The 16,725-nt window shown below is 50.5% G+C and overlaps 8 protein-coding genes across 8 annotated transcripts; 5 read left to right on the plus strand and 3 right to left on the minus strand.

The window, feature by feature from the left end:
* Window positions 1–217: 217 nt before the first annotated feature.
* BO88DRAFT_438000 (uncharacterized protein) lies at window positions 218–993 on the plus strand (the record flags this gene model as incomplete). Its single annotated transcript, XM_025709654.1, has 3 exons — window positions 218–253; window positions 321–393; window positions 478–993. The coding sequence occupies 3 exons, from the start codon at window positions 218–220 to the stop codon at window positions 984–986; spliced, it is 618 nt and encodes a 205-aa protein (XP_025559232.1). The 3' UTR covers window positions 987–993.
* A 228-nt stretch (window positions 994–1,221) lies between these two features.
* BO88DRAFT_395306 (uncharacterized protein) lies at window positions 1,222–2,542 on the minus strand. The gene is made up of 3 exons (XM_025705191.1): window positions 2,322–2,542; window positions 2,078–2,144; window positions 1,222–1,992 (listed from the first exon to the last, which is right to left on the minus strand). Exons 1-3 carry the CDS (start codon window positions 2,349–2,351, stop codon window positions 1,349–1,351), a joined length of 741 nt encoding a protein of 246 aa, XP_025559233.1. The 5' UTR covers window positions 2,352–2,542; the 3' UTR covers window positions 1,222–1,348.
* Window positions 2,543–2,725: 183 nt separating this feature from the next.
* Window positions 2,726–3,360, plus strand: BO88DRAFT_140018 (uncharacterized protein). Its single transcript, XM_025701444.1, has one exon. It carries the CDS (start codon window positions 2,967–2,969, stop codon window positions 3,300–3,302), a length of 336 nt encoding a protein of 111 aa, XP_025559234.1. The 5' UTR covers window positions 2,726–2,966; the 3' UTR covers window positions 3,303–3,360.
* Window positions 3,361–3,487: 127 nt separating this feature from the next.
* Window positions 3,488–4,411, plus strand: BO88DRAFT_418553 (uncharacterized protein; the record flags this gene model as incomplete). Its single annotated transcript, XM_025708352.1, has 2 exons — window positions 3,488–3,562; window positions 3,614–4,411. 2 exons carry the CDS (start codon window positions 3,488–3,490, stop codon window positions 4,409–4,411), a joined length of 873 nt encoding a protein of 290 aa, XP_025559235.1.
* A 796-nt stretch (window positions 4,412–5,207) lies between these two features.
* Window positions 5,208–6,464, minus strand: BO88DRAFT_140033 (thioesterase family protein). The gene is made up of 3 exons (XM_025701445.1): window positions 6,212–6,464; window positions 5,608–6,148; window positions 5,208–5,547 (listed from the first exon to the last, which is right to left on the minus strand). Exons 1-3 carry the CDS (start codon window positions 6,322–6,324, stop codon window positions 5,290–5,292), a joined length of 912 nt encoding a protein of 303 aa, XP_025559236.1. The 5' UTR covers window positions 6,325–6,464; the 3' UTR covers window positions 5,208–5,289.
* Window positions 6,465–7,479: 1,015 nt separating this feature from the next.
* BO88DRAFT_372421 (uncharacterized protein) lies at window positions 7,480–9,282 on the plus strand. The gene has a single exon (XM_025704238.1). The coding sequence runs from the start codon at window positions 7,688–7,690 to the stop codon at window positions 8,918–8,920; it is 1,233 nt and encodes a 410-aa protein (XP_025559237.1). The 5' UTR covers window positions 7,480–7,687; the 3' UTR covers window positions 8,921–9,282.
* A 1,065-nt stretch (window positions 9,283–10,347) lies between these two features.
* Window positions 10,348–12,573, plus strand: BO88DRAFT_471319 (uncharacterized protein; the record flags this gene model as incomplete). The annotated part of the gene is made up of 4 exons (XM_025711698.1): window positions 10,348–10,458; window positions 10,497–10,921; window positions 10,976–11,043; window positions 11,203–12,573. 4 exons carry the CDS (start codon window positions 10,348–10,350, stop codon window positions 12,171–12,173), a joined length of 1,575 nt encoding a protein of 524 aa, XP_025559238.1. The 3' UTR covers window positions 12,174–12,573.
* Window positions 12,498–15,752, minus strand: BO88DRAFT_407629 (C2H2 type zinc finger domain protein). The gene is made up of 6 exons (XM_025707482.1): window positions 15,414–15,752; window positions 15,339–15,354; window positions 14,682–15,214; window positions 14,368–14,622; window positions 14,217–14,318; window positions 12,498–14,157 (listed from the first exon to the last, which is right to left on the minus strand). Exons 1-6 carry the CDS (start codon window positions 15,534–15,536, stop codon window positions 12,973–12,975), a joined length of 2,214 nt encoding a protein of 737 aa, XP_025559239.1. The 5' UTR covers window positions 15,537–15,752; the 3' UTR covers window positions 12,498–12,972.
* Between the last annotated feature and the right edge of the window lie 973 nt (window positions 15,753–16,725).

Genomic DNA, 16,725 nt, shown 5'->3' on the forward strand with positions numbered 1-16,725 from the left:
CCTTCTGGAGTAGAACACTTTCTCAGCTCTCGCCATCCCCTCGCTCATCTTTTCCTACTTTCCCCTTTCTCGCCTCCTCAACCACAATTCCTCTCTCCATCTCACTATATCTCCTTCCATCCGTCCCTACTCCAACTTAACTACAATCCTCCCCTCTCTATCTACCTTCTCCCCACACCACAACAAACCTTAAGACTACCAAACCCAAACCGCCAAAATGCCCATGACTTGGAACGAGACCAACGACGCTAAAGTACGACCACCCCCTTCTCACCCCAAATCCAACCCAACCCAATACCAACTAACACATCCTGACCCAGCTCCTCGTCGGCATCCTATCCACCACGAACGTGAAACTGGACATGCACGCCCTGGCCAAATTCATGGGTCCCGGTATGTGTCTTTCCCTTTCTTCCCCAAAACCATCCATCCATCCATCCATACATACATGCATACATACTAACACACATACCCTAGGCTGCACCGTCTCCGCCGTCCAACATCGCATTCAGCGTCTGAAGGACAAAGTTTCAACCTCTACTCCCGGCGGTACCGCCTCGTCCCCTGCGACTGGTACTACTGCGACTAGTACTACTACCATGACTTCCCCGGGAAACGAGACACCCACTACTCCTACCCCCGCTACTCCCGAGAAAAGAAAGCGTGGCCGGCCCCGCAAGAACCCCGTTGCTGGGGGTGGTGAAGCTAGTACTTCTACTACTAATACTAATACTAATACTGTTGCGGCTGCTGGTGCTGGTGCTGGTGCTGGCGCTGCTAAGAAGCCTAAGGCTAAGCGGGCTAAGAAGGCTGATGGTACTGCTACTGCTACTGCTACTCCTGCGGTTGTTAAGAAGGAGGAGGGTAGTGATGATGATGACGAGGAGCTTGGTGTTCCTGAGACTCCTGGGGCTGAGGAAGGTGGTGTTGGTGAGGGGGTGCAGGAGAGTCCTGTTGTTAAGGGCGAGGAGGAGGATGATGCTTGATGGTGTTGGGGTTCTTGCTTCTTTGTGGCTTCTTTATTTTAAGATGCTTTGTGGTTGAGGGAATGAATTGGGTGATTTGGGGGAGTTGATGGTTATGTAACTGGCTGTTTTCTTTTCATTTGCTGGATGCTTGCTTAGGATGGAAAGGGCGTCGGGTTGGGTGGTGATTGTACCTTAGGATAAGTGGTATCCGATCTATTGAAATTGAGCTAGGTGTTCTCATTTGCAAATTTCACTCGCGTTGGAAGTAATTAAAGTACATGGTATGAAAAGCAGAATCCTCATAACTTCATTAGCAACTGTCCAGTTCATCCACCAGATCTTCAAATCCCCAACCACCTCCATAAACCGACCCTGCAAACCTAAGCATCATACAAATCGCCATCATCAAACTCCTCAGCACTGTAAACCCCCTCTCCCTTAACCACCACCTCAGGCACATACTCGCTGGCCGAGCTCTCCCCCTCCCCGTCATCATCCTCATCCTTCCACTCCACCATTCCAGGCGCAAGCGCACTGGCCTTACGAACACGCTTCACAGGAGCAACCTCCGCCTCGCTCTCCAAGTCAACCACCTCCTTCTTCAACTGAGCAGAGGACCTCGCGCTCATTCCCTTCCCCTTCATGGCCTTGGTCGGGGTCTCCATCCCATTCTCAATTTCAGTATCACTACCTCCTTCCACCTTCATCTTAGCAGGGGTAGGCGTATACTCCCCCACATGTCCATCCTCAAGTTCATCATCATCACCATCGTCGTCATCGCGCTTCCTCTTCAAAGCCGACCCCTTCCTGGCATTACTGATGCGCAACTTGTAAGGAGTAGAGACAGAAGCAGGGCTGGAAGCGACACTAGCAGTAGACTTGGTCATTGGACTCCCGGTCTTGAGCCCCTTTCCGATGGAAAAGTGTCCCTCCATGCCGCTGGACTCGCGAGCGGTGTTGCGCATGCGAACGAGACGCTCGGAGATGGCGCGCGGGGTGGGCATGTCCGGACCGAGGGATTTAGCTGGTTTGTGGTGGTTAGTTTGGGTTTGGTTGGTTGGATTGGGGTAAGTAGTGGGAAAGGAGGGGGGGGGGGGGGATAGACTTACGCCATGCTTCGGCCACGCGTTTGGCGTCGACGGAAAGGGAGTGGGTTTCGAGGATTTTGAGGAGGAGCTGGAATTCGTGGGTGAGTTGTTTGTTTGTTGGTGGGGAGGATGGGGAAGATGGTTGATGTGGTGTGGTATGGTGTGAAAGGGGTAGAATGGGTACAGTAGTAGTAGGTGGTGGAAAGAGTATAGATGGTGTAGGTTGTGTGTTGGAGAGGAAGAGGGGAAAGAGGAGTAGACTTACAAGCTGATCTTTCTCAGGAGTCCACTTCATGGTTGTTACTTCCTCGTGCAGATAAGGTTTTTAATGTATGTATAGAGGAGCTGCAATATACTTCGAAGAAGTAGAATTGAGACGAAGTCGTAATAGAGTCTTAATCACAGAAGCAGAGCGAATATGTAAGGAAGAGAAAAGTTAAGAGAAGGAGGAGAATTTGACAAGAGACCAGAACAGATTACAAGAAATGGAAGGAGTGGAAAGCAGCTCAGGGTATGTGAAAATACATTTTTTCCTGTGTTCACTTTTCTATAGTGAATAGCTGTGGTTCACACAGTGACTAGCGATTTCCAAGCGACGTTGACCGGTTATCTCATTATTCATGCATTACTTGTAGTCTACTGTAGAGATGCATCTGGTTACTTCAGCACCGGTTGTGGTCGGGCTCTATCCAGTGTATTCTGCGCACTTTATTTCACTAGGTATTCTGTAGATATGCTGGATTTGGTGATTCCTGTCATCAGGGTGGATGTTCCTGCATGTGCTTATCTTATCCACTTGACCTTTTTCTCTCTGGCTGCAGCGGATGCTGCAACAAAACTTCCCCGAACTCGGCCGTGGATCGGATGCAGACTTGTTTCAGACTAAAATCTGTTCTATCTACTGTTCCAAATGACTGATCGGATCTGGTGCTGTTGTGGGGATCCTGTGCAGCCAGTTGGCCTTTCTTCCCCTCTGGTGGAATCTACACATCAACTCTGTGGGCAGTGGACAGGTACCACTCTCTTCCCTTCCCACAGATTTCAGTGGAGCAGTACACAGTCTTCCACAGAAAATGAGAGAGAGGTACTTCCCCTTCCCTTGGGTCTGCGGGGTATAGCCTGTCAGCTCAATAAAAGTCATGTCACTAAATCTCAGTGTCTGGGTGGTCCCCAAACCAACTTTCTGACCTGTCGCCCGGCTGTCTGTTTGACTGGCTGTCATAGCTGTGGTCTCAAGACTGGCTAGCCATCATGACTTGACATTCACTGAACATCTGGGGACTCAATATGTGTGTTACCTTCACACAGTCTCTGGCATCATTCTACTAAGACTTCTTTTACTTCGCACAACAGGATCTAACCTAATCATCTCGCACGTTCTCATCTCTGAAAATTTGCAATCGGCATCCCACGCAAAACACTAAAAGCACAATGGTCAATTGGAAACAAGCCGAGTCAGCCGACCGTCTCTGTGCGGCGCTCGTCGTAGCCCATCCGAGTCTAAAGGTACGGCAGTCTCATTCCCCCATGGCTGTATCCCACTAACGTTCCAGCAAGCTCGACTATAATGCCATAGCCGCCTACTTCGGACAGGGAGCAACGTACGACGCAATTCAAAACCGCTTCCGGAAAGTCCACACATTCGCCGACCAACTCCGACAGGAAGCCATAGAACGGGGGATCACTGATATTCCCGTTGCGAAGACCCGAAAATCCACTACCGGCAGTATTGCCTCTCCTGCTCCACGAACACCTCGTATGGGCCGCAATGGGATCCAGAAGCCTGTCTCCTCTTCCTCATCTCGAAGGAGACCCACTCCCAGAACACCCGCCAATTTTATAACGCCAACCCGAAGCGGAACCGGTTCAAGCAAAGCAGGACAGTCTATCATGGATGCAATTTCTCTGGAAGATGACATGCTCGATGATGAGAAGACCGATCTCAAACCTACCCTCAAAGCGGAGTCCAGGTCTGCGCAAATCTCAACAACGGCAGGTCCTGCTTCCGACGAAAGCGATGTCGAGATCATTGAAATGCCTCCTTCGCCTCCGGCAATTACAACGGGGAAGGCCGAAGACTTCTATGTCTCCACATCAAGCTTCCCTTCTTATCCTAGCTTCAGCGTGAGCAATGTAATCAGCTCAACTGTTAAACAAGAGCAAAAGCAAACGGGCGTATCATCCGAGTCCGGCAGGCGGCTCAACGATACGAATACTACTTCGTCAACATCAAGCGTCTTTGGCAACAGCAGAAGCAACAACGATGCCAGTCTCGGCCTATCCAGTATAGGCGGGTTCGCTCATAGTAGTAGCTCAGCCTACGAAATGGATGACCCTTGGGCAGAAGTCGCATAAAAAAGAAAGTCATATTACTGACTGCTGTTTCATCTCGTTTCTGGAAGAAGTCGATGCGATTCTTCTTCGCGTGTCCCTTCTAGCTTTCCTTGGTTTCGGTTCTAGGGTATATTTTTCACTGGCAAGGCGTTCCCTGTACTCTTCTTTCATACAAGTCACATAATACATCAAATTCTCCTTGTAGTTACTAGCATACCTGGCCTATCTTCAGTTCTTTCAATGCACGCAGTGATATTGATGTTTATTACGCACAGTCGCTTCTTCATTCAACGGAGATGTTAAATAGTATACTATCTCATTATGTATTTCATATGCAGGCACTGCTCGCAGTCTGAATGACTAGAAATAGCACTCGAGAATTCGAAGATAAAGCACTAATGTCCTAGGAGTAACATACATATTTTTACTGTTGATACTATAACCGCTACTGGTATGAATTTGCAGTGCTGGTTCGACTAGGTAATCTACTACTATAAGTTACTGACACGATCAATGATGTCTTTGTATCTGAACAGAACAGGAATTCCCCTAGGCACTCAAAATATCAGTTATCATATTAGTCGTAACCCGATGTCCCACAGCTAGTATGACTGAATCATATGTAGTTAAAAGAGGTGCCTATCCCCCTCAAGTATTGTTGCAGATGGCATGATCGCTTCAATCCAGAATGTTCTGCCCTTGGAGAATCAAGGTGGGAACCGATCCATTGTGCCGGTAATGCATACTTGTAACTACAGATTAATGTGCATCCATCTTATTATTATATTTATTTATTTTTCTTTTTTTTTCAGAAAAACCTCGCTTTTGAATTTATCATCGCATACTGCAGTGATAATGACTAACGCTAAGCTCAAATACTAAAAGATCCACAGCCCCACTCACAGCCGAGCCGGCCTCGGCTTCAAGTCCGAGGTAAATACAACGTGATTGCTCAAGGCGAGAAGATTCCCTCTCTCATCTAATAGTTGCAAGGCAGCATCATACCGGCCATTAGAGACCTTGTTGGAATTGGAGCGGACCATGATCCAGTCAGTGGACGGGTCGGGCCGCCGTTTGAACTCGATCGACAGACACAGGGTGGAGATGGCATATTTAGCGTAAAAGTCCGGAATATGGGTTGCTGGTGGCTGCAGGGGCTTACCGCAGTGCGGCGTGTTAGCACAGCTAGAAGAATGTTGCGAAGAACCGCAACTTACCAAGTCGGAAAGATACGCCAGATGTAATACGTCAGATAGTTTGGAGCCGTCGCGGAAGGACAGCCAGACCTCGCGGTTGTGGCCGCCGAGGCGGTGGCCCCAGAGTCCCTGTGGAGATCGTGGGGCGACCCAGTTCATCTTCGCGGTCACAGGGGTGGAACTGACGACGGGGTCATCGATAGTAACGCATTCCGTCAGTCGATCAGGGGGTGGTCGAGTGATTATCGGCCGCGTTTCTTGCGTGAGGCCCTTTTCTTTGCTGATATCGCCGTAGGTGAAGATACCGAGAGTAGTAGTTGGGTAAGAGTCGGAGTCCTCTCCCGGCTTAGGGGCACGCGCGAGTTCAACTTGTAGAACGGATTGTTTCTTGGACATTCGTAAAAACGTACAAGTAATAATTGACGGGCCAGGGTGAACCATGTGTAGAAACTGGACGAACGCATGAACGGGGTCGGGAAACCGGCCTACGCCAAGTTCCTGGTCGAGGAACCTTTGACCGGCGGCCAGCATAATCGCAGTAGAGAACCCCCCAAGGACAGAGCTGCTCTGGTCAACTCAGCCCTTCGAGTGATGGAGCAAGGATGCGGCTGTCAAACGGACGTACTGTTGGGTACACCAGTCCCGTGTAATCTTCACGGCATATTGGTTCCGCGTCCCCGGGACGGAGGACAAAGAGGAAACCACATCCAGCAGGTTGGGTCGAACTCGTGATGACATCCTTGCTCGCCTGCACGTATAGTCGCCTAGTAGTATATAGAGATTGTTTGGTCGGAGAGTGATAAGGGGGATAGGAGATTTGAGGAGAATTTTCAATGCTTGGCTTGCGAGGACAGGCACGAGGGGTGGGAGGTCCTTTTTGACCTGAACGTTGCTCCACGTAAGGGATCAGAAGAGTCTGGATTACCCCACAGGGCGAATGACATGGACGAAGCACTCACGGTAAGTTCACATGTCCCAGATGTACCACCTTAACCGCACGCGGATTTGACAAATCACGGCCCATGACGGAGAGGCAGCCATGGGTTCGCGCAATGCACTAACGAAGATCATCGGCTGGAGTCTGAACCTCAATAATTAAATTTCCCGGGAGCTAAACACTAGCCTATCCATAGCAGGGGGTAGTGAAAGAAGGATCAGCCCGCCGGAGCCGAAGCAATCCAGGGCAGCCCAGCATAGCTCATATAGCTCATAGCTCAACCACGATGAGTGGAATGAATGCATGAGGAGCGCGTCGGCTGAACGGATCCGTCGAGCGGGAACGGGCGGGTAACCCTTCCGAGGGAGATCAGTGCGGAGAGGCACTAAGTGGTTGGTTAGAGAGTGAGACAAGCCGAGGTTGAAGTGTACAGCAGAAGGCGAAAGAGGGGGAAAGAGGTAGAGGAGGAGAGCGTGAGTTGGGGGGATGGAGATGCCATTTGAAACTCGCCTTATCATTTTATTTTTCTTTTTTATTATTTTACTTTTTCTTTACTCCCAAAAGGGACTCGAGAAGCAGATCACGAGGCGATCTCCCGATGCGGTAATATGATACGCGGACCGGCCAAAGTACTCCGTCGACTTAAACCATTTTGGTGCTTCTCCTTTTTTCCTTCTTTTTTTTCCCCAACTTTCATTATTCGGGATCGGGATTAAGAAGTCATCTTGTGCAATTGCCTGTATAGAAGCATTTAAACCCTGACTACTTCCTCTCGACTAATATAAGATGAGAATGTGGGCTGAAGGGGGCAAAACCCGACCGGCATCATGCGATGGATCAGGGAATCGTTTGTACCCAACTGCCGATCACGTGGGCTGACGCGGACGCGGTGCGGGCGTCGCCTTAATCATTTTGCCTTTCGCTCTTCCTCCTTCCGGTTCCCTATTTCGGTTTTTGCCTCTTTTTTCGCCCGCATCTTCATCTTCATCCTCACACCCTCTCTCCCTTCTATTTCTTCTCCTCTCCCTCTCCCTCTCCCTCTCCCTCCCCCTCTCCTCTCTCTTCCACGACAGGTCTCTTTGGGCGCTGCTGGCTTCTTCGTTCATCTCCACGAGGATCCGGCACCCGGCACTCGGCACTCCTAACCCCGCCGCCCATCGAGCCATGAACCACCCTGCTACCGCCGCCCTTTTCACTCCCAACCCCATGCGGCCTGACCACGATCAATGGGGTACCACACCGCAGTCTCCGAACAACCCCTCCACTACTGCCTCCAAAGCAGCCGTCGTTGGCATTATTAAACCCTCGGCCTCATTGGATAAATCTACCCCGATAGAGTCCCTTCCTTTCGCCGGCCGTGGGAGACAACTCAGCGTCCCCGAGCAGGTGTGCCTGGTCAATTTGTGCGCGGCGTCCATGAACGATGACGATGCTCACAACCATCCGAAATCCTTCTGGATTAAAATTTCCAACAAACTTGAATTGCAAACGGGACGTCGCTATTCCTGGCAGTCATGCCGCCGCCGTATTCAGACCTACATTTCGAAACGAAAGGCCCACTGGGAGGCGTATGCGAACGGTGATCCGTATCCGGGTGTAGACATTGATACTGAAGTCTGGGACCTACTGACTTCATGGTTGGTTAAATACAACACACCTCGGGATGTGACAGCCAAAGCCCCGCTGGGGGCGGCTGTTGCACTACCCACCAGAGTAGAACCTCAACCCCCTCAGGTCCCGGAGCCCGTCCGGATGGTGCCCGAGCAGGGGTTGGTACAGATCTCGACGAAAATCGAGCGGGTTCTGGTCTGGTTGAAGAGTCTCCCGCCGTTGGAGGACATGGAAGCCATGAGAACATGGACGGGGTATGTCGATCCTCTGGCGGACTGGATGTCTCGCTCCAAAGTCCGGCGGGAGCGTCGATTGGTTTTCCAGAAAACCAAAAATGGCGAAGAGCAGCCTGAGTTTGGTACTGATGGCTTGACGGACCCGGCTCTGGCCTATCTGCCCCAACCTCATCAGCCCTCTGTTGCACTGCACGAACCCTTACAAGGGACTAAAAGGCCTCGCGAGCTAGACGATTCCTTCGCTGAGCGTCCTGCCCAGCGTATTCGTGTAGACCCCGGGAGCCATCCTTCCGGCAGTCCTTATGCCGAGGAACACGCCGACAACGCCCACCTGAAAAGGAAGCTTGTCGAGTCTTACTTTGAAAGCACCTTCGGCAAACTGATTGACCGGCTATCTGCTCGGTTTCGGGCCCAGGGTGCCAAACAGCAGGACGCCCCTGGGAGCTGCGAAGCCATAATGCGCGATCTTTTCAAAGACGTCGGAGTGGCGGTTGCAAAGGCTTTAGTCCGAATGGACGAACCTGCAGTTCAAGATCAGTTACCCAACTAATCCAAGCACATATTCAGCATTTAGCGAGTCCTTTTTCGTTGCGCATTGATTTTACGCATGATCCTAATGGGTGGTTTCGTGTCATGTTTTGAGTTTGCTCGTCTTATTATCTCTACTTGTGTGACCTGGAATGTTTGCTTTGCCTCGTTTGCATCATTATTACTCATATCTTCTTTGTTCTCATGAGCAGCTGATTGCCCTAGAGATACCCTTTGCATTTGGAGCCCGGATGTCATGTCTTTACGTCGGTTTATTGTTTGGTTTACATTACTGGAGTGAGCATACTTGCATCTTTGTTTTTCTTGTTGCACATATAGCATGCATAGGATGAATAGAATGGACAAAACTTGATTTCATACCTGAGTCTGTTTCACTACAACACCCAAAAATGGCTTTCAACATCTACTCAATGACGTGCCCTTCATTCCAGCCGACTCGTTCTATATATCACTGTCTGCAAGGTGTGCTCAACACCCACCCCGGAGATGCCTCCCCCCCCCAACCCAAATAACCCCGACTGCCACTTCCGCCACGACCCCATGCAGGACTACTACTACTACTGCGTGTAGCTGTAAACATCGTCTTTCTTTCTCCTCTCCCCTTCTAGCTTCCCTGAATAGGTCCAATCCTCATGCCAGTTTCGGTGATTTGGTTGCCCCGTCCTCCCTTACTGTATGCACTACTAGGCTATATTCCATCGATCGATCGACATCTTCATGCACCTGGTCTATATAGTATCAGAGCATCGTCACTTATAACAGCATCTACATTCAGTTACACAATTGGTAGTCAAGCTATGCATTTGAGAGGTGGCATGATGGTAGGCCTCGTACGCAGGTGTACTGCCTCTCCTGAAGTGGAAGGTCGTAGAGAGGTGTAATAGTACATGGTTTTGGTGAAAGGCCAGGCCTGTACGGATGACTTATATGAGAGGAGAGGTTGTATCGGGTTGGGGTGTCTGATCTTGTTTTGATATGTTCTTGTTCGGTTACTTCAGTTCAGTCTTTTGATTTTGTTCATGTCGGTTTATGTTGGTAAACATCAACGAACTCTTGATCTTTGGACTTTGCTTGCTTCTTCTCTTATCTTCAATATTGCACCCGTTTCGTTGATGTACTTGACCATAAGAGGGTACTTGGCGTGTTACGCGAGATCATTCACAGGTAAGGGACATCGAAATATGTTGTGAGATGGAACACAGAGATGACACGCCATCGTGCCTCGATCTGACAAGTATGAATAATTGAAGGACTGTGGTATCATTTCGGGACTTGGGCATAGGGTATATAGTTCAGCCTGGATGGCTTGGCTGAGAGTAAATATTTCCCAATACACGCGATATAGGCTTCAAGAAATCTGAAAGTAACATTTTTACCTCCTATGATTGTCCACTCTAAAATCAACCATGAATCCTGCCGAGTGTCGAAATGCCTACACAAAAGTGTTCGAAGAGAAGACATACAAAGGACGACTCCTCTCACTGCTCTCTCGAGACGAGTGCGCTGCTCTACAAGACGCCTATCTGGCGTCCCTTCCGAGTGATACTTGCCAGAGGAAACATCGCTACCGCAGTAAGGGGATTGGTCTGCCTGCGTATGTTGTTTGCTCCTGTGGGGGTGAGCTCTGGGGCAGGGAAGATGTTCCTGAGTTGAATCAAGCCGCGGTGTTGGGGCATACCTTACTCCATTATGGTGCAGAGGGGGGCTGCGCGGCTTGTATCAAGACTGGTGTCATATTCATGTTTCGAGCCTGGCTTCTAAGTTCCAGCGAAGATCGGGAGCTAATAGCACTTTCGTTGGTCGCAGCTTGTGAGTGTGTTTCAAGGCAGTATCTGCTGTCAACAAGTGAGAACGTCATTACCCAGGACCTCGCCCTTGAATGCCCGGGGCCATGCCGGCAGCGCGCTCTCAAGTGGTGCCATGGTGTGAGGCCTAGTAAAGCATTGGATATGCTTGCTGGTGTTGAAGAAGACTTGAACGGCTCATTCCGCAAAGGCTTAACGTCACTCTGTGATACTCCAGGGGTGCAGCTCCCCGCTGGGTACGAAGATCTAAGGTCTTATGTCAAGGGTATCGCGACTTTCTATGCCTGCTCAGTTATGACAGGGCCAGGCCAGGCCACAGGTCTAGCGGCCCCGATACTTCGCTGGAGCATGATAAATGAGTTGCAGTCGCAATTCGATCAAGAAGCTGTTGGCGGAACTTATGATTGTAGCTCCAAGCCCTTTGCGCCTTGGGCCGGGCCTGCTCTTAACAGTGTTTTGCTAACAAGAGCCCGCAAAGACCGACCAGTCCGACAAACGAAGCTCCCTTCGCTTGAGGCCTATCTCCGTGAACGGCTGGCTGACGGCTTCTGGTATGCAATGAAAGCAGCAGTCAGCTCTCCAGATGCCGACAGACTCTATCTCACCCGATACTCAACCGGAATCCATGAGTATGCCATTGATTCGGCATGTGCATTTGATACTCTAGGCCACGCCCGGGCACTCAAAGAGGATGCACTGTACGGTGCATGCAATTATGATCGCCAGCCATTAGACCAGCTTCCGGATTCAAGACCCGATTCTTACGACGATATTATCTATGCTGCGGGGTACTTATCCCTGGCATCATACGTGTGGGGTGCCAATCCGCACCTTGACCTGTTACGCGGACAAGTCAATCAAGATCCTGCTACCCCTCTGCCCGAACACTGGTATGCTCGAGTTTGGCATGATGCACTGTTTGGTCAGTCTGCACCTGAGGAGCTTTACAAATGGACAGCACGTACCAAAGACAACGGGAGCTTCACAGGGGATCGAGATTTCACCGAGTGTCAATCTGACTGCAGCTGTCTGGAAAGATATCATAAATATGGTCTAGGCGCAACATTGTTCTGGGCACGGGAAACGTGGTGTGGCGTATCCTGTCCGTCTGCGCCATTTGATGTCTGGATGTTTGGCTCCTTTGTCGACGGTGTACGGGCTGTTCTTCGTTGTGGGGAGGGAAAGCATAGCCCTGCACCAGTACGAAACGCGTCTGCAGCCTTGCCCGTCCGAAAAGCATGCATTGGCGGGAGTGCGCAGGTGAGATGTCAAATCATACATCTGCTTGTATGGTGTGCCGTCGACCAACGCTCCAAGACCCCAAGGACACTGGCCAAGAAGCCAAGGGGTCGCAGGAGATTCTGGGGGTTTGTGTGCAAGCCAATTGGTATTGTGAAACGAATAGTGGCAGCTCTGGATTTTACGAAGAAGTCCGTACTAGTCTTTTAACTTAAACAGATTAAGGAAGGCTCGGGCGATCTGGAGTATATTGCGTGGATTAAAGGGATAACACAAGAGAAATCTTCAACTTTCGATTGATATTGAGAGAGGACATTGGAGAAATGAGAGGAATGGCATACACAGTAACCTAGAGACTGAAACGAACTTACTTGACTTGGTTACTGCACCGAAGCAGTGCTAAGAGAAGTGGACGGGACCGCTCACTACTAGCGTCTGAGCTTTTAAGTCTAAGGCTCTAAGCAGCATCGTACCACTTCTCGATTGTGGCACCGTGGAGTGCATATCCCCCATGGGGAGATATGGAGAAAAGTTTGGCAACGTAGCATTGACAATCTGAAAGTGTCGATCATGAGCCAGAGATCATTGAAACCTGGGATTGTGGAGAGAGGGGAGACTGTCGCTGCAAGAAAGGAGTTGTGTGGAAGGTGCAGTTGAGAGGAAGTCGGGTTGTGGGGAGTCGACGTGGGGACGGCAGCGGCAAGCGATGGGGATGTGGGTGATGGGGACGGACTGCCAGGCAGAGCAGGAAACTGCGGTCTGTAGCACAATCTTACACGGTTATGGCCCGATTGACTAGGCCTTCTATGCACAGTTCTAGTGGGAATCCTTAAGGGAAGGTTGGTCCCGATGGAGGCTCCTACCTACGTAAAAGCCCTCGGTTGTCTATATACGACCTAAATCACAAACCAAACCTCTATGTAGCCGTATAACCTAAAGGTCACCAGGACCTGACGCCAAAAATGCTAGACAGGAAAACACCACGCTGTACATGCGAATCTGTCACCACCTAGTGGCAGAGAGTAATCCACTGATCAATAATCTCCTCCATGTCATGCGCAATGCCCCACTGGGAGAACATGCAGCGGAACAACTTCTGCAACGAGTTCATCTCATATAACAGATTACGCACCGCTCCCATGCCAGGGGGAGAGTCTGTTCGTCCTTCCTCGACAAAACGTCGAGTTTCAGAACCAGTCGAGGGGCGAATGTTCTCGCACCCGAGGTTCAGATCAGCGCGCGAAAGCAGGGCGTCCTGCCAGACAATCGTGCGTGGGAGATGAATATTCGCCACACCAGCAAGAGAGAAGACAACGTATATTGTTGTGGCCGAGAACAAAGAGCTTGGCATGTGGATAACATGGGCCCTGCCTCTCGGGAGCTGTTCGACAATATCTTGGATTGCAATAGCGTGCAGCAAAGCACGACGAGCGTCTTCTGTATTGACCCATTTGGCCATGTCGAATCCTGGCTTGATGGTCCGGGAGCCTCCGGAAACGTGTTGCGTAATGTCATATCGGGAACAAACATGTCTGCAGAGGACTGTGGAGTTGATCATGGTGTCGAGACATATCGTATGCCAACGCAGAAGAACCTCAAGACGCTCCGGTGCAGAGAGATGGATACTCATAGTAATAGTTTCATGTACTTGAGCCAATGCTCTGCGGACATCAGAACGGCCAGGAACCCCCACGGCAGCAAGATCGCTTTCGTCCGAATCAGACACGAGAGACTGCAGGCCTTCTAGGACAACACGTAATGCAAAGGCAGAAAATTGGAAGTCTAGAGGTCGAAAGCTTCCGATGGGAGGAAAGAGGGAGCGGAACACCAAGCGGAAGGATGGTTGTTCCACCTTCTGCGTACGCATGATAGCGATCCATTCGTCGACATTACCGGCATCGAAGGCAGCTTCGCTGCTGGGGAGATGCAAAGGGTTGGCTACATGCCGAGTAGATGCACTGTCACCAGACATCTGCGCGACGAGGCCATCTAATATATGATACGCGAGTAACGCGCGTTGTTGAATCTCTCGAGCTGCCCATGTACGCCATTTGTACTCCTTTTCTGTGCTGGGTGAGTTTGGGAAAGGCACATTCTCCATGGGAAAAGGGTCAGCATCCAGCATCCCACAGTGCCTTGCCCATAGGAAGCCAAGTGGGCGGAAGACTTGACTCGTCGTACGGATAACCCGATTCTATGAAAGGTGACCAGTGAGTATGTGTGGAAAAAGTGACTCTTGCGACTTGAACTTACCTTAGACAAAGCACCGTATATCTGGCCGAGAAGAGCTGTGATGAGGAGCTGTACTCCTTTGCAGACATCGTAAGGGCCTCGATGTGTGATCAACGATTGCCACTGGGTGAATGTAAGCAATCATATCAGTGCGGGCGTCCACTATACTTACAGAGGTTGCGATAGCAGTATGTGCTAAGCGCCATAAAGCCTCCCCCTTAGCTACAGAGTCTTTCGGACCCAGGTATAACGACCCCAATGCCATAGCATTGAGAAGAAGAGGATGTGTACACTCGCGGAAAACGAAAGTTGCTCGATGTAGAACCGGGAACGTGGGGATGAATCGCACGAAGAACATATGCAGACATTCATCTAAGAAGACTGATGTTATCGAGGTCGCTTTGATTGCAGCTGTGACACTTGATGACTAGTGATTTTGGAAATCAGTAATGGGCAGTAAGACCAAGGAGCCTGGGGAATACCCACTGAGCTTGTCACCATCTCGGTAACATCCCGCACGGCCTGGTGGCTTCCACCTGAGGGAATTGTGCCTATTGACGACCCTCTGTCGTCGAACGAATTAGGTGACCCAAAATTCATCCCATTAACATCTTGTACAACTGGTGGGAAGGGAAAAGCCCCTAATGGCATTTGCCATTGGTCGGTGGCATCGGATGACATGATACTTTGAAAGAGATTCTCTGAGTCAGGCCAAATCAGGGCGAAATCGAGATCGGAAGCTGCATGTTGCAGGCCCGGATGCTGCTCAGCCTGGGACGTCTCCCATGCCTGATTAGATGCAGAGGTAGAAACTAAGGGTGGTGCTGGAGCGCGACTGGCATCCCAGGGCAGAGCATCCAAAGTTGTCGTCTGCGGAGGAACATGTACGGATGATTGCTGTACTTGGGCCTGTTTAGCGTTGGCAGCGCGGGTGTGAAGCTTTTCATGCCGGGTCAGAGCGTCCTGACGGGCAAAAGGCCGCCGACATTCTTTGCAGATGAATGGCTTCGATCCCGTATCTTAGACGCGGCAAGTTAGCCATCATGACTTGCATGGAAGACCTCCCACAATTACTAGGGCGGAATGCAGTGGCGATCATGTCTGCTCAAGCAGGAAGGAAATCAACAATGGCGGTATGCTTACGACAACGTTCATGTCTCTACAAGCCAGCATTAGTGATGTCTCCACACCATGGGATTGGCACTAGGGGCAAGTTACCCTCAAATGTTCTGCCTTAGAAAAGCCCTTTTGACAAACGCGGCAAATCAGTGTCTTGACCGCCGATGTGGTGGTGGTAGGGGATGATGTGGTTGATTGTGGCATGGCGACTAAAGGAGCCATTAAAATAGATAGATCTAGATCAAGTTGATTCCGACTAATAGTGACACACAGCCCATCCACGTTACCCAGCGAGCAAGATAGTCCAAGCAAGGGCCAGCCAGCTAGCCAGTCACCACGATAAAGTGGTGATAACGAGGGACAAGCCAAATAAGATACAGGCTGGACAGGCTGGGGGCGAAAGGGGGGGGGAAATCGTGGAGAAGGAGGGAACTAAGCAGGTGGTTTTGTGTCAACAATAGAGAGGAGAAGCCGGCCTGAGTTGTGGGGCAGAAAATGTGGTGGCAACGCTGTTGCCTTGGCTCTTGGCACGTGTACGTCACATAACCGTATCGGTACACGGCGGCCGGGGTTATTTGCCTTGTAGAAGCGCTGAAGCTTGTAAGTACCTTACGTGTCACACCCCGGCACTTGTTAGCGGCTCTGGAAGATGGACTGGAGTCAAGGGCCAAGGCGTTAAACTCCACTCAAACTCGCTCCTACTCCAGACCCCGTGTCTACGTATTTGGTGTGGGTAATTAGCACCCACCTAATCTTGACTAGCAGTAGCACAACTGTAGTCCCTACTAGACGCGTCCTAAAGATCCTTTCCCACAAACTGATCGATCACACCTTGTTTCCCTTTCCCCTTACATCTGCATAGAGCAGACGCAAGTTTGTAGGGCGTAGGAACTACTAGTGTTTGTTAGTTCACTCTCCCCCAGGCAGACATAAAATCAATTCCTGGTCACACGGTGATTTCATCATCACACAATGAGATCTGCCCGAGCAGTTACCGTCCGCATATCGCTTGACGCCGGTTGCTTGGCCAAATACTTTGTAATCCGTTTCACTCGGCAAAGTTGGCCCCAAATCTGGTCAGCGGAATAACCGAGATTTGGAGGCAAAACATTGGTCTACCATGTCTCCTCCCCGGAAGGGGCGCATCCACTCCAAAGACTTAACCCGCCGCCGCCATGGCCGAATGGGTCGCTACTAGAACCATTCTGAATTCTGGATCTCCCGAGTCCTCCGTAGTCGGGCCCTCGGTTATGTTGCTTCTGGCGGCGATACACTCTCCTCTGGCTTGGTCCGGCCAATGAGCGGATCTTGCGCTATCCTCAATGACAGAACATAGTGACCATTGCTGCTTTCGTAACTGGACTGTGCCGTAGGGAATCCTCCGCATCTTCCCCACGAGTTGCCCCAACAG

The sequence above is a fragment of the Aspergillus vadensis genome, assembly GCF_003184925.1.
Source record: "Aspergillus vadensis CBS 113365 unplaced genomic scaffold BO88scaffold_25, whole genome shotgun sequence".
Taxonomy (NCBI): Eukaryota; Fungi; Ascomycota; class Eurotiomycetes; order Eurotiales; family Aspergillaceae; genus Aspergillus; species Aspergillus vadensis.